General features: G+C 47.6%; 1 protein-coding gene across 2 annotated transcripts; it reads left to right on the forward strand.

Annotated features, from left to right (window-relative positions):
- The first annotated feature begins 2,244 nt into the window (after positions 1–2,244).
- On the forward strand, positions 2,245–11,952 carry TRIM45 (tripartite motif containing 45). 2 transcript variants are annotated; one of them, XM_043459724.1, is made up of 7 exons: positions 2,245–2,617; positions 3,472–3,722; positions 5,333–6,066; positions 7,774–7,903; positions 8,523–8,637; positions 10,662–10,788; positions 11,679–11,952. In XM_043459724.1, exons 1-7 carry the CDS (start codon positions 2,426–2,428, stop codon positions 11,825–11,827), a joined length of 1,698 nt encoding a protein of 565 aa, XP_043315659.1. In that variant the 5' UTR covers positions 2,245–2,425; the 3' UTR covers positions 11,828–11,952. The 2 variants fall into 2 exon arrangements, with proteins under 2 accessions (XP_043315659.1, XP_043315656.1); XM_043459721.1 differs by lacking the exon at positions 2,245–2,617 and having other exon boundaries at positions 2,621–3,722.
- Positions 11,953–13,052: the final 1,100 nt, after the last annotated feature.

Genomic DNA, 13,052 nt, shown 5'->3' on the forward strand with positions numbered 1-13,052 from the left:
TTTCAAAAGGCAAAAGGGAAGCAAGTTTTAAGGATGAAAAAGTACATAACAATGGTGAACATTAAAGAGACCTGAGTGAGAAAAGGGCAGTGACTGGTCACTTGTGATCCGCAAGAGCGAAGTCTCAACAGGGACTTTGGGAGAGGGAAAAAATGGGTGAAAGCATAAAGTGGGACTAGTCTTTTGCGAAATGTAATGGTGAGGGTCACAAAGGTAAGTAAGTTGAAAGGCAGCCTAGTCAAGGGAGAATTTGGTAAAAGAATGTGCTAGTTAAGGACTGATTGAAAATGTAGGGACAGCAATGTTTTAAGAAGGCCGGAAAGGTTGGAATAAAGAGCAAAAGTCTTATGGGGTTAACCTTGGAATAGAAAAAAAGAAGCCAGATGTCTGAGAGGAGTTGCGACAAATCACAGTTGTTTTTTTTTTAGCAAAAAGTGAGTGACTTGCTTTTCTCACCCAATTAAAGGCAGATACCTGCTGAGTTTATAAGTGATTCAACGCTTAAGAAGCTGGGGAAGAAAAGGCTACAGGTGATTGGGCTAGACTCTCAAACATGGCATCATAAGATAAGAGTTCAAGTTTCATTTGTTCTACCTTGGGCTAGCCACCAAATTTGAGACTTTCCTCATACAGTTGAGGTTAAAGGAGATAATATACAGGTAAATTCAAAAGCACTTCTTAAACAAGGGAAGCCTGGAACATCTACCATGGGAAACATGAGAAAGCATGAATAAGAGATGAAGTAAAGCATCTCCAGACATCAGGGAGAGTTGAGGTGAAGTTCAGAGTAAGAATAAATGGCAAACCCAAGTCTGCACAGTTTCTGTGACTTACTCCAGCATACTGGAGTGAAGAAAGCAGAATCTGAATCAGTAGGTATGGAGAAGAACAAGAAGCTGAAGAAAACCAGGTAAAGACTATTTTAAGACCTTCTAGATGTGCTTACTTTTGGAAATTCTATGTAATTCACATATAAACGTAGCATATGACTCACTGACATATTTTGGAAATGGCTGAACATTTCGACTTTCACTTTATAGTTTTCTTTTCATATTTCAAAGTCAAATTTCTGTTTGTTTGTTTCAGATTCCATATTTTTTAAAGCTTAGGCTCCAGGCACTGGTGCCTATAGCATGAAATGGATAATGAAGACATCATTGAGACAGTTGCCCACTGGGTGCAAATCAAGTAGGCAAAGTCATGAACAAAGCAAGTCGTGAGATAATCAGGCATCCTAGTCGGTCTTACCGGAGAAGGCAATGGCACCCCACTCCAGTACTCTTGCCTGGAAAATCCCATGGATGGAGGAGCCTGGTAGGCTGTGGTCCATGGGGTCCTTAAGAGTCGGACACGACTGAGCAACTTCACTTTCCACTTTCACACATTGGAGAAGGAAATGGCAACCCGTTCCAGTGTTCTTGCCTGGAGAATCCCAGGGACGGGGGAGCCTGGTGGGCTGCCCTCTATGGGATCACACAGAGTCGGACACGACTGAAGTGACTTAGCAGCAGCAGCAGCAGTCGGTCTTAAGATAATAAGAACAAGTGGAGCGTAAGGAACCAGAGTGTTACCATTTCTGGAATTGTGGAGGCACAAGTCCTAGATGCCAAGTGTAGCAAATTCCCCATACAGCCAAATCAGGATACTCCTTCTAAGAACACTTAAAAGACAGAGAAATTGTGAAGTAAAGGATGTCCGACGTGTTCATCTTCCCACTATTCTGTGAGCCCACAGAGGACTTATCCTACTTTGACATCTTCCACTATACCATTGTGACCAGTCATGGGCCCTCTCTGATTTAAAAAAACAAAAAAAAGCGGGACAAACTTGCCCTCTTTCTCTTACATAAAACTGTAGAACTCTGGTTGACAACTCCTTAGTCATCGGCACCTCTAGCCCCGACGGACGAAACAACAGCTTCTCAAGCCCCAGGGAACCGGGATTCGAGCTTCCCGGCGAGTGCTACACGAAGGCAAAGCTAGACCTTTCCCTGATGGGTCCACGGAACCAGCCTGGCCCGGAAAATGCCAGGACCCAGCGAGCCGCTTCCAGAAGCTCTGGTAACCCGCACGCATGGCCTCAAGGACTCCTGAATTAAAATAAGCTGGGAGGCCCAGAGGGGAACTCGCAGGTTCACAGTACAACCAAAGATAACGCACCATTCGCCGTTTCCAAGGACTCGGGAACCAAGAAAACGCCTCCCCCACCAACTCTCGACAAGCCCTGGGCGGAGCTTGGGGCAACTGACAGCGCCAGCCACCAATGGGAGGCCCCAGGGTGGGTTCGCGGGACCAATCCGAGGGAGCAAAGGAAACCTTCCCCGTGGCACATCAGCGCAGCTTTCTAAGTTGTCCTCTGACCTCTCTGGTCGCCAGAGCCATAGAGAGGGAGACAGTCGCCGTAAAATGGTGACGCTGGCTATACTATGCCGCTCACTCACAGCCTTACCCTTTTTCTCTTCCGAGGCCCAAGCCCTGAGGCCGCCCCGCCCCCGGCTATCGCCCCTCCCCGGAGAGGACCGGCGAAGATGTGGAATTTCCAAAGCTTATTGGATGCTGCTGGTGTCACTCTGGAGGGCGGCGGGGCTCGCAGCGGCGACGGCCGCCCCTCTCTGACGGTGATTGGAGTCGTCTGAGTAGCCCCGGGCTGGGATTGGTGCGAGGCGGGACCAGAGCCGTCGAGCGCCTTGGACCGAAGGGTGGGGAGGTGGTGGCAACCGAGAAGGCAGCGGGGGCTCGCAGCTCCCTGGTCCGCCGCGTGCCTTCCGCGGAGGGCCGGGTGGAAGGAAGGAGCGGAGGACCCCCCCAAGCGCATCACGCGGGGGCGGGGGTGGCAGTTGTCGCGTGTCCGGCGTGGGATCAGTGGGGCAGGCGGTGGGGTGGGGGGTAGTAGAGGGTGATAGAGGTGCAGGGGTCCAGGAGTCGACAACAGGATTAGCTGGAGACCTAGAGCTGGAAGCGCTTCCGGGGAGGAGGACTTGGGGGGCCGAGGAGGGCGTGGGCGTGTCTGGTATGGGATGCCTTGCTAAGGAGGAAGCCTTACTGAGTAGATCTGTGGGTGGCTCCTTTGAGGAATACTCTTTTTCCTTTTTGCCCTTTGATTTGCCAAAGAGAGAGTCCCCACGGTCTCTGTACAAGTTTTGGAAACTGTCTCTTTGGGTGGGCCTAATCACCTGCTACTTCATTATAGAACTGCCCAGGGCCTTTTCTGATACTGAGCACAAACGTGGGGAATATGGCAGAAAAGAGGAGGCCGCTGCTGGGCTTCGTGGGCAAACTACCCAGTGGGACCGCAGCTGGAAACTCAGGCAAAACTCACTGCCCTTTGTGCAGGGGGCTTTTCGAAGCCCCCAGGCTCCTGCCTTGTTTGCACACAGTTTGCACCACCTGTCTGGAGCAGCTGGAACCCTTCTCAGTAGTGGACATCCGAGGGGGAGAATCTGACACAAGCTCTGAGGGGTCCATATTCCAGGAACTCAAGCCACGCGCTCTGCAGCCACAGATTGGCATCCTCTGTCCGGTATGTGATGCTCAGGTGGACCTGCCCATGGGTGGAGTGAAGGCTTTAACCATAGACCACCTGGCCATGAATGATGTGATGCTGGAGAGTCTGCGTGGGGAAGGCCAGGGCCTGGTGTGTGACCTGTGCAGCGACAGGGAAGTGGAGAAGAGGTGTCAGACCTGCAAAGCCAATCTCTGCCACTTCTGCTGTCAGGCTCATAGGTAAAGATGGGATACCCACCTGGTGTGGCTTAAGAGTGGAGTATAAAGAGGAGTCAAGGCAGAGAAATCCCTTGGTGAGCAGATGGAAAGGAAAGCTCAAATGCCGTGGAAAGTCAGAGAACAGTATACAATGTGATTACAGATATTCCAGAACAGTAGTTAAATTCTGCAGCCTTTATGTAATACCCATGGTAATAATAGCATCAGAGGTTTGCAGGGTCCATTTCAGTTTACAAAGTTCTTACCCAGTTTCCTTGGCTCATCAATCATTCGTCCGGGGTGCTAGAGAAAGAGTATGATAGCAGATCCCCTGCCCTCAGTCTCATTTGATCCTTGGAACTCATAGAAAAGCAGGCACTGTTTTCACCCTTATTTATTATTGGAGGAAACTGAAGCTCAGCAGTGTGTGATATGCCAGGGTCCCATAACTGGTAAGTAGTATGTAACAATTGAATTTAAAATCCAAATCTTCTACCTGCCTGCGGTGTTTTCTCTGCTCATCTCTGTCGCCTTCCCAGTATAAGGTGCTGATCGGTGGGATACCACCTCCACCTTTGCCCTGTACCCTCGAGGTACTCTGGAACTCGGTGAGATGGACTTGGGGTGGGGATTATGTCTTTTATGCTGTTTGGTAAACAGTTTGTCACAGGAAGTCACTTTGTGCCTTCAGACCACCTCCCCCCCATTCCAGAACATCACAATATGAAATGGCCAATGTTTCAGGATTAGCTACAGTGCTTTTTAAGTTCTGCCTTCGAGGTGTTTTCTGGCCTCACCAACAGAACAAGTTAGCAGTCTTCAGTCCTTCTATTTTTACCTTGTAATGATGACTACTTTGCTGCCAGCTCAACAGCTGACCCTGTTTTGCCCACAGCCACTCTTCTGGTGCCAGAACAGGCATGTAAGCTTGACGTTGCTAAAACACTAAACACATGGTGTAACTCTGAACAGTCACCGTGGTTTCTGGGGATTTCCCTGAATTTCTAGAGGGCTATAAAAAGAGGGAATTAAAAGAGAGCTTTGGTTCTACTGACCACTGATTTTACTCTTTCTAATAATGTTGATGACTTTCCTCTAGAAAATTCTAGCTTGCTGCTTTGGGTGGCGGAGGCATTGATCAAAGGAAATGCTTTCCCAGAGAGTTCGATGAAAGCTGAGGGAGACTCTGTTGTGCCCAGCTAGCTGCTTTTTAACTGCCTGAAGTTTATTGCTAAGCCGTCTGGCACAGTCTCATCTCACTGCTGGTCTCCACCAAACTCTCCCCTCTAGCTTGCTGTAGCACTAGGCTGTGGCTCTTGCCTAAACTTGACAAATGAACTCTTTGGGAAAAGTCCCAGGAGGTAGCCTTAGCGTTGCAAAGTGATGCACCAAGCCATAGAGCCCTAGCCTACTATCATTTCGTCCCATAGAGCAGCCCTTTCACATATGTATTGCCCCAGTGTATAGAGGAGGAACTGGAATCCTAGAGACTCATTAGTAAGAGGTTAGAACAAGGAACTGAACCCAGATTTGTTGGACTTCAGAACCCATGCCCTTAAAGCTGCTAGACTGTTTGTTTCCCTGCTAGACTCATCCCCTCATTTTCCATTCGTGCCTTTGTTTGCCTCTAGGCGGCAGAAGAAGACGACCTACCATACCATGGTGGACCTGAAAGATTTAAAAGGCTACAGCCAGATCGGGAAGCCCATTCTGTGTCCTGCTCACCCTGCAGAGGAGCTGAGGCTGTTCTGTGAGCTCTGCGACCGGCCTGTGTGCCGGGACTGCGTGGTGGGGGAGCATCGGGAGCACCCCTGTGACTTCACTAGCAACGTCATTCACAAGCACGGGGACTCCGTGCGGGAGCTGCTCAGGGGTACCCAGCCCCACATGGAGGCCCTGGAGGAGGCCTTGGTACAGATCAAAGGGACCAACAGCGCCCTGCAGGAGCGGGTGAAGGCCGTAGCCGCTGACATCCGCACCTTCTCCGAGGGCTATATCAAGGCCATCGAGGAGCATCGGGACAAGCTGCTGAAGCAGCTGGAAGACATCCGAGTCCAGAAGGAAAACTCTCTGCAGCTGCAAAAGGCACAACTGGAGCAGCTGCTGGCAGACATGCGGACTGGAGTGGAGTTCACCGAGCACCTGCTGGCCAGCGGCTCCGACCTGGAGATCCTCATCACCAAGGGGGTGGTGGTGGAGCGGCTCACCAAGCTGAACAAAGTGGAATACAGTGCCCATCCCGGAGTCAACGAGAAGATAGCCTTCTCTCCCAAGGAGAAAGCAGGCCTGTGCCGTGGCTATGAAGTTTACGGGGCCATCAACACCAAAGAGGTCGATCCAGCCAAATGTGTCCTCCAAGGGGAAGGTAGGGCGACATCTCCCATTGGCATGGAAGGGCAGCGGCAGGACATGATGTCAAAGACATGTGGCATTTTCAGCTACGGCCTTCATTCAGCTAGGGAGAGAGTCATACCCATCTAACAGATGGTGATCCCTCCCATGTCCTTTTCTTTCTGGTTTGTTCTGGTCAGGTTGCACTTAAGATCCCAGACAGGGGTGAGGCTTGACCCTTTTCCACTTGAAAAAAGTAGTTAACAACCAAGGAACTCAAGGATCAGACCACTTCTCTCAGGTGACAGAACCGAGGCAGTGCCCTTAAGACATAACAGCATAGACCTCAGGGTAGAGTGAAATCCTGCCTGTTCAGAGAGGATGGCTTGTTTGGAGAGGATGGTTCTGAAGAGAATTTCTGAGGAGTGAGGAGGAAGGGATGATGGTTTGCTTTCTTTGATGCCCTTTCTGGTTCATGGAAGCCAGATACTGGCATTGAAAAGAATGTGGTAGGCATTTCAGTCAGTAGGGAGAGAAACAATTTCTTTTGACCATGGTGTTCTCTTCCTAAAGGAAGCACATTATTCAAACCTATTTCACAGATCAGTTCTCACAGGAAGATTGTATTCTAGAGTCATCCTGACCCAGGCACAGGAATTCTTACCTGCTTGGAGGTCACAGATCCCTTTGAGAATGATCTCTCCACAAGAAAATGCCCACTTATTTGAGCATACAATTTTAGGAGATTCTTCACCCCTCAGAAGGCCTCATAATAGTTCACAGACCCCAGATAAAAAAGCCTATTTCATCTGTCTTCTGAACCAGAAGTGGAGTGAAAGTGTTAGTTGCTCAGTCATGTCTGATTCTTTGCGACCTCATAGACCGTAGCCTGCCAGGCTCCTCTGTCCATGGAATTTTCCAGGCAAGAATACTGCAATGGGTAGCCATTCCCTTCTCCAGGGTATCTTCCCAACCCAGGGATCAAACCTAGATCTCCTGCATTGCAGGCAGATTCTTTACCATCTGAGCTATCAGGGAAGCCCTGGGCCAGAGGCTGTAGCTATTGAATATGCCCCCTAATGCCAAGGCACAGCCACCATGCCGTAGAGGACTTTAGGCATGAAGAGTCTGAGCTGGTTACCTGTACCTCCTGCCCCTTCTAGCAGGATCTGTCGCTCGGAGAGGGTAGTTTGGGGTTACAGCCTCTCTTTGGGGGCTTCCCTGGTGGCTCAGACTGTAAAAGGTCCGCCTGCAATGTGGAAGACCTGGATTTGATTCCTGGGTTGGGAAGATCCCCTGGAGGAGGGCATGGCAACCCGCTCCAGCATTCTTGCCTGGAGAGTCCCCATGGACAGGGGAGCCTGGTGGGCTACAGTCCATGGGGTCACAAAGAGTTGGACACGACTAAGCGACTAAGCACAACAGCACAGCACAGCCTGTCTTTTATTCTCTGAATACATTTGTCAAGCCTAAGATTTTTCAAAGCTTTCTTAAGGCTGAAATTAAGATCCAGGATCCTTTACAATCCAAGAGCTACTGCTGGCTGAGCGAGAACCAGGCTCACCAGAAGTGACTCCCAAGAAGTATGCTCCAAGAAACAGACAGGAAGAGAAAAGAAAGGGAGGAAACCAGAAACACGACCTTTTGTACTAAACAGAAAAAGCAAGATGGTGTCTGATCTGGGGACGCCGTCACTACGGTTGACCTTTGAGATTGAGGACTGAGTGTTTATCTTCCACAGATCTTCACAGAGCCCGTGAGAAACAGCCAGCCTCTTTCACCGTGCTTTGTAAGGATGCAACAGGAGAGAGCGTGGGCAGGGGAGGAGACAATGTTCAAGTCACAGTAGTCCCTAAAGATAAGAAAGACAGGTTTGTATCAAGACTCAGGCATCATGGACCTGGAAATCCAAGGTTCTTTGCCGTCACGGGGCCGTAACTGCAGTAGTTCCAGCCTACCTCCCCCATGATGCCATTAAAAAGCGCCATAGGACCATGTGGACCAGATGCAATTCCTTGTGTGGGTTTTAGGCTGCTATTTGATTCTCTCCCAAAGGTCTCATCTGCCCCCGCAGACTGTCTTTATCCCAAGCTTTGAATAGGCTGCAAAATATACTGTGTTAGACTGAATGGTGCCCTCCTCAGAGTTCAGCCCCATGCTTACTATTTGTGCTGGGAGCGAAGTTATAAGCGAAGTCTTCAGGATTGGAGGATGGAGGAGGGAGGAAGAAGAGCAGGAGGTATGACAGAAGCTGGTTAGAGAGAACACTGATGTTTTCAGGAAGTCTTCTGAATGTCAGATTAAATGAGGATTTATGTTACCTTGTATTGTAAAGTTAATTTCTGAGACAAGGAGAAGACACATCCTGCCTGGGGGACATTTAAAATTAACATTGGCTGTATGGTATAGCATTTACATCCTAAATGAGCAGGCAACTGATGTAGGCTTTGTGAGAATGAGTGGTATTTTTGAACTCCCGTTTCTATACAGTCCCGTCAAAACGATGGTCCATGATAACAAGGATGGGACATACTATGTTTCCTATACGCCCAAGGAACCCGGCACCTATACTGTGTTGGTCTGTGTCAAGGAGCAGCACGTGCAGGTAAGTGAGGCCTTGCCTACACTTCCTGACCTTTCACCCCGCCCCCTCCTCCCCTCGGTTTTGTCATCTTAGAATGTGGAGACATTTCACACAGGACCAGCTGTGTAGAGGGATTGACTGGGATTCTCTTCTTTCTTACTTCACCTCACTCAAGAAAGGGCCCAGATTTTGCAGCTGTTATTCTTACTATAGGATACTGGTGATCCTGAAACCTCTTTATTCCTACTTCACCTCTTAGCAGTTATGCCTGTATTTTGTCATTCTCCCAGTTAGATTGTTGGAGTTCTTAATTTGGGAAAGATGCCTTGATCACAGCGGGCAATCTACCAGCAGATGAGTATGCACACTTACAAGAAATATAACCTCACTCAGGATTTTCTGGCTTTGTTCAGACTATGACCAGACATGGACTTACGGGAATACCACTGGGAGAGTTATGCCCTCTCCTGTAACTGATCAGTCAACAATCTCCCTATTTGCCCAGATAATTCTCTACTGTGTTTATATGTATACATGTGTGTGAGCATGTATATATATATATATATGCTTCTCTGTTACCATGGTTACTACATCACCTCCACAGATATATGTAACACTTTTCTGGTGTAAAGATTATGAATTTTTAAAAATTGAGTTACACTCAACATGTCCAGCAGAATCTCTGCTGACATACAAGCTGCCAGAGGGTTTCCCCTAACCGGAAATCAACACTGGCGGGGACAAGAAACACCACAGAGTATCAGGATGTGTTAGGTTTCTGGGCTGTGCCCTGGGAAGACTCATAGTAGCCACTTGCTGCTTGCCTACTTACAGGATGCCAGATAGGTTAGATATATTTTCAAACATTATTTCACTTTTCTAACAAACCACTCAAACATAAGGATCATCATTCAATTAGACCAAGAAAACAAACTTGCCACAACACACAGTACCTGGGTAGAAAAATCAGAATTTGAAACCACATGTTTGAACTCCCAAGTTGTTTTTAAAACAGATTGTAGGGACTTCCCTGGCCATCCCATGGTTAAGACTCTGCACTCCCAATGCAGGGAATACGGGTTTGATCCCTGGTCAGGGAACTAAGATCCCACATACCATATAGCCAAAAAAAAAAAAAAAAAAGACTCTTTAAACGAAGAGAGATTTAACATCTGAAAGGCTTCTAAGTTGCCAGCCTCTCTGCTTTGTGTTTTTGCATGGTATGTGATTCTCATATAGGAACAGGCAGATAGCAACACTCATTAAATATTTACTGTTTAGCATAGGGTAGAAATTCAAGGATGAAAATTATCCTTAAAGGAAAGAAGGCATGTAGGAGAATTTCTAATCTGAGAATTATTAACCACATGCCTAATCTTCCTCCATTTCATCTATCTTCACCGACCTAGAATGAGTGGATGGGTAAACAGTTGTGTCCAGGATGAAGGGATGAAAAAAAATGAATTGGCTTAGGATCTGAGGGATAGGAGTGTGTGGCTGAGAAATTGGAGAAGGGACCACAGATGTTCTTAGACTGCTCAGGAATGGAGGAGATGGAGACCAAAGTCAGTGACTTGAAAGCACAGTTGAGTTTACTAGGGCTTCCCTGGTGGCCCAGATGGTAAAGAATCTGCCGGTAATGCAGGAGACCCAGGTTCGATTCCTGGTCAGGAAGGCCTGGAGGAGGGCACGGCAGTCCACTCCAGTATTCTTGCCTGGAGAATTCATGGACAGAGAAGCTTCACAGGCTGTAGTCCACAGGTCGTAAACAGGCAGACACGACTGAGTGATGAACACCGTCAGTGTGTCCGGCCGTCTGCGTGCCAGGGCAGCAGCACAGACTCCTTGACGCCTCTCACTGCATTTGTATCTGGCCCTGTCCAGCTGAGCACCCAGCTGGCTCTGACCCCCAGTCACTGTTTCCCTCTACTGTCCTCGTCCCTCCAGGGGCAGGGCCTGTGACTTAGCTGTTTAGTCTGTGTGATGCTCAGCACACGCCTGTTGACTCATGAGGCTGTTCTTTGCTCTTGGTCTGAACACTGAAGGGCTCGCCATTCACTGTGACCGTGAGAAAAAGGCACCGCTCACACCCGGGCGTGTTTCACTGTTGCACGTTCTGCTCCAGCGGAGGCCAGAAAACTGCTCGCTGCGCGTGTGGAGGCACCATGCCAGGTAAGGAGAACCAGGTAAGGAGGGCTCCAGAAAGCCCTCATTCTCCCCCTGTGCCTGTCTCCCAGCAGTGGGATCAGCACCACAGCGACCAGGGTCAGGGTGTTCAGACTCAGGCTTTGTTCCTAGGAAGGTAGTCTGTGCGTGTTGAATGTATCACAGTTCTAAACGTTTGATTTAAAGCTTCTTGGTTATGGAAACTGAAATGGCAAGATGAAAAGCTCTGAGTGCTTTTAGTTTTGATACAGTTCACTGATTCTAGAAGCCCTGTGCTTCTCCTGGGATGGTCAGTCTGTACCCTTTCCAACAGCCTGAGCGCTGTCAAAAACATAAACCCATCCTGTTCCTTTTGAAACCTTAAAGAAATTCCAGACAAGGAAGGGATGGGAGAACAGATGAATAAATCAACTGAACCAAGTCTGGCTCTTTTCTTGGGGGAAGGAAACGTAGGTAGAAAGGTCAGCATCCAGGCAAGAAATCTAATTATTTTCGCTCTTCTGTCCTGTCCTAACTCTTATGGTGAGCCTTAACATAGGCTCTTGTAAACTTGCATAGAGACACTTCAGGATCTATTTTGTTTATATCTAGCATTCTGCCCTTCTCTTTTATTTAGATTTTGTTATGTTAAAATCCAAACCAGTTCTTCTCCTTAAGTTCACAGAGTGTTAAAATAACACTGTTCTTACAACTCCAGTTAACTTCAATTGATTTGCTGTCATCTGTCTTTAGAGTCCTCCCAGCTACAGAGGCATCCGAGAGCTTGTTCCTCTCGCTGGGTTGTTTTTAGATGTAAAAACATCCATGAGTCTGAATATCGCCAGGAGTGTTAATTTCCATGGTAACTGCTGGACTTCCTTCTAATGGTTTTTCCCTCTTCTCTTTGGACCATGCAGGTGGGTACCTAGGCTGTGGCCACGGACACAAAGGCCACCCAGGACGTCCCCACTGGTCGTGCTGTGGGAAGTTTACGGAGAAGTCAGAATGCACATGGGCAGGTGGGCAGAGTGGACCGTGGAGTCTACTGAGGACGGTGGCCTTCTGATGGCTTCCTGGGTCCATGGTCACAGCTGTGGCCAGCACGGCTTCAGATCACCAGAGGACCACAGACCTTAATTCTGAAGAAACTGATAGAATTAAAAACAAAGTGCCTTATGTTATACCCTCAAATCCAAGGATCTCTTTGTGAGTTACTCACTGATGGTACATGTGGGCAATCAGGTACCAGAGACTGCATTACATTTGTCTTCTTGGCCAGAGGTCTTTGCAGGGAGGGGGAGGTAATCAGCTATCTGGTTTAAGTTAAATACCAGATGGTGCCCCTTATCAGTGTCCTTTTAAAAAATATGTACTGTAGTCCAGTAAGATAGCTACTATACAAAATGACTAAAATAGATTTTAGAATCACAGTGTATCATCTTCAAAATCAGATCGATCTTTGAAACTTGCAGTTTTGTAATCAAAACTGCCTTTATAGGAGGTGTATAACATATGCACTACTGTTGTTAAGACAATTAGTATGAGTGTGTGCACGTGTTTTTGTATGACTGAGCCCATTCATCATAAGTCTAAACTTGTTAGAAATAATGTATCCATGTAGACTAACAATATATATATAGATGTGATCTCAGTTGTAAATAGCAAAATCTAATTCAATAAACTGTAGGCTTACCCCCTCAAAAAAAAAAAAAGTGTCATTTCTATACCAAGGAGGCTACCTTCTATTTTGTATAGGCATGGAGGTACCTATGCCATTAGCATTTAGAGCTCATGGTAGTAATTTAGTTCCTTAACTTTTTGATACATAACTTTTAAAAACTTTTCCCCAAGGTACACATTATATATTTGTTTCCCTCAAAGAATAAAAACTTTTCCTCATGTCCACGTGTTGCTAGCACACCTTAAATGGATTATCATATGATACTGATGTTTAGGTGGGGGTCCCCCACTTCCCCTCTACACCATGTTCATCTCATAGCCCCCAGAGCCTAGAAGGTTACTATTTGGTCAAGGGTAGACACGTAGCCAGCAAATAAAGGGGAATGCTGTTGAACTAGGACCTTATAAATTCCTTACAAATGTACTCATGCCAGGTGATCCACATACCGTCATCGTCCTCAAATCTCACAGCCTTGTCTTCTAGAGAGTCATCTTCACTTTTGTCTGCATATCTAGGAAATTAACTAGAAGCTTTGGCTCCCAGAGCATGCCAGCTCAATAGAAGAGAATTCTTGGGAGACGAAGTACATAGGGCTGGTGCCCCAGCTCTG

The sequence above is a fragment of the Cervus canadensis genome, chromosome 2 (assembly GCF_019320065.1).
Source record: "Cervus canadensis isolate Bull #8, Minnesota chromosome 2, ASM1932006v1, whole genome shotgun sequence".
In the NCBI taxonomy this organism is placed as follows: domain Eukaryota; kingdom Metazoa; phylum Chordata; class Mammalia; order Artiodactyla; family Cervidae; genus Cervus; species Cervus canadensis.

Excerpts from the sequence above, each read along its gene's own strand:
- TRIM45 (XM_043459721.1), top strand. The coding sequence starts at position 3,235 with ATGGCAGAAAAGAGGAGGCCGCTGCTGGGCTTCGTGGGCAAACTACCC. Across the intron at positions 3,723-5,332 it reads TTCTGCTGTCAGGCTCATAG|GCGGCAGAAGAAGACGACCT; the intron begins GTAAAGATGGGA and ends GTTTGCCTCTAG. Across the intron at positions 6,067-7,773 it reads ATGTGTCCTCCAAGGGGAAG|ATCTTCACAGAGCCCGTGAG; the intron begins GTAGGGCGACAT and ends TATCTTCCACAG.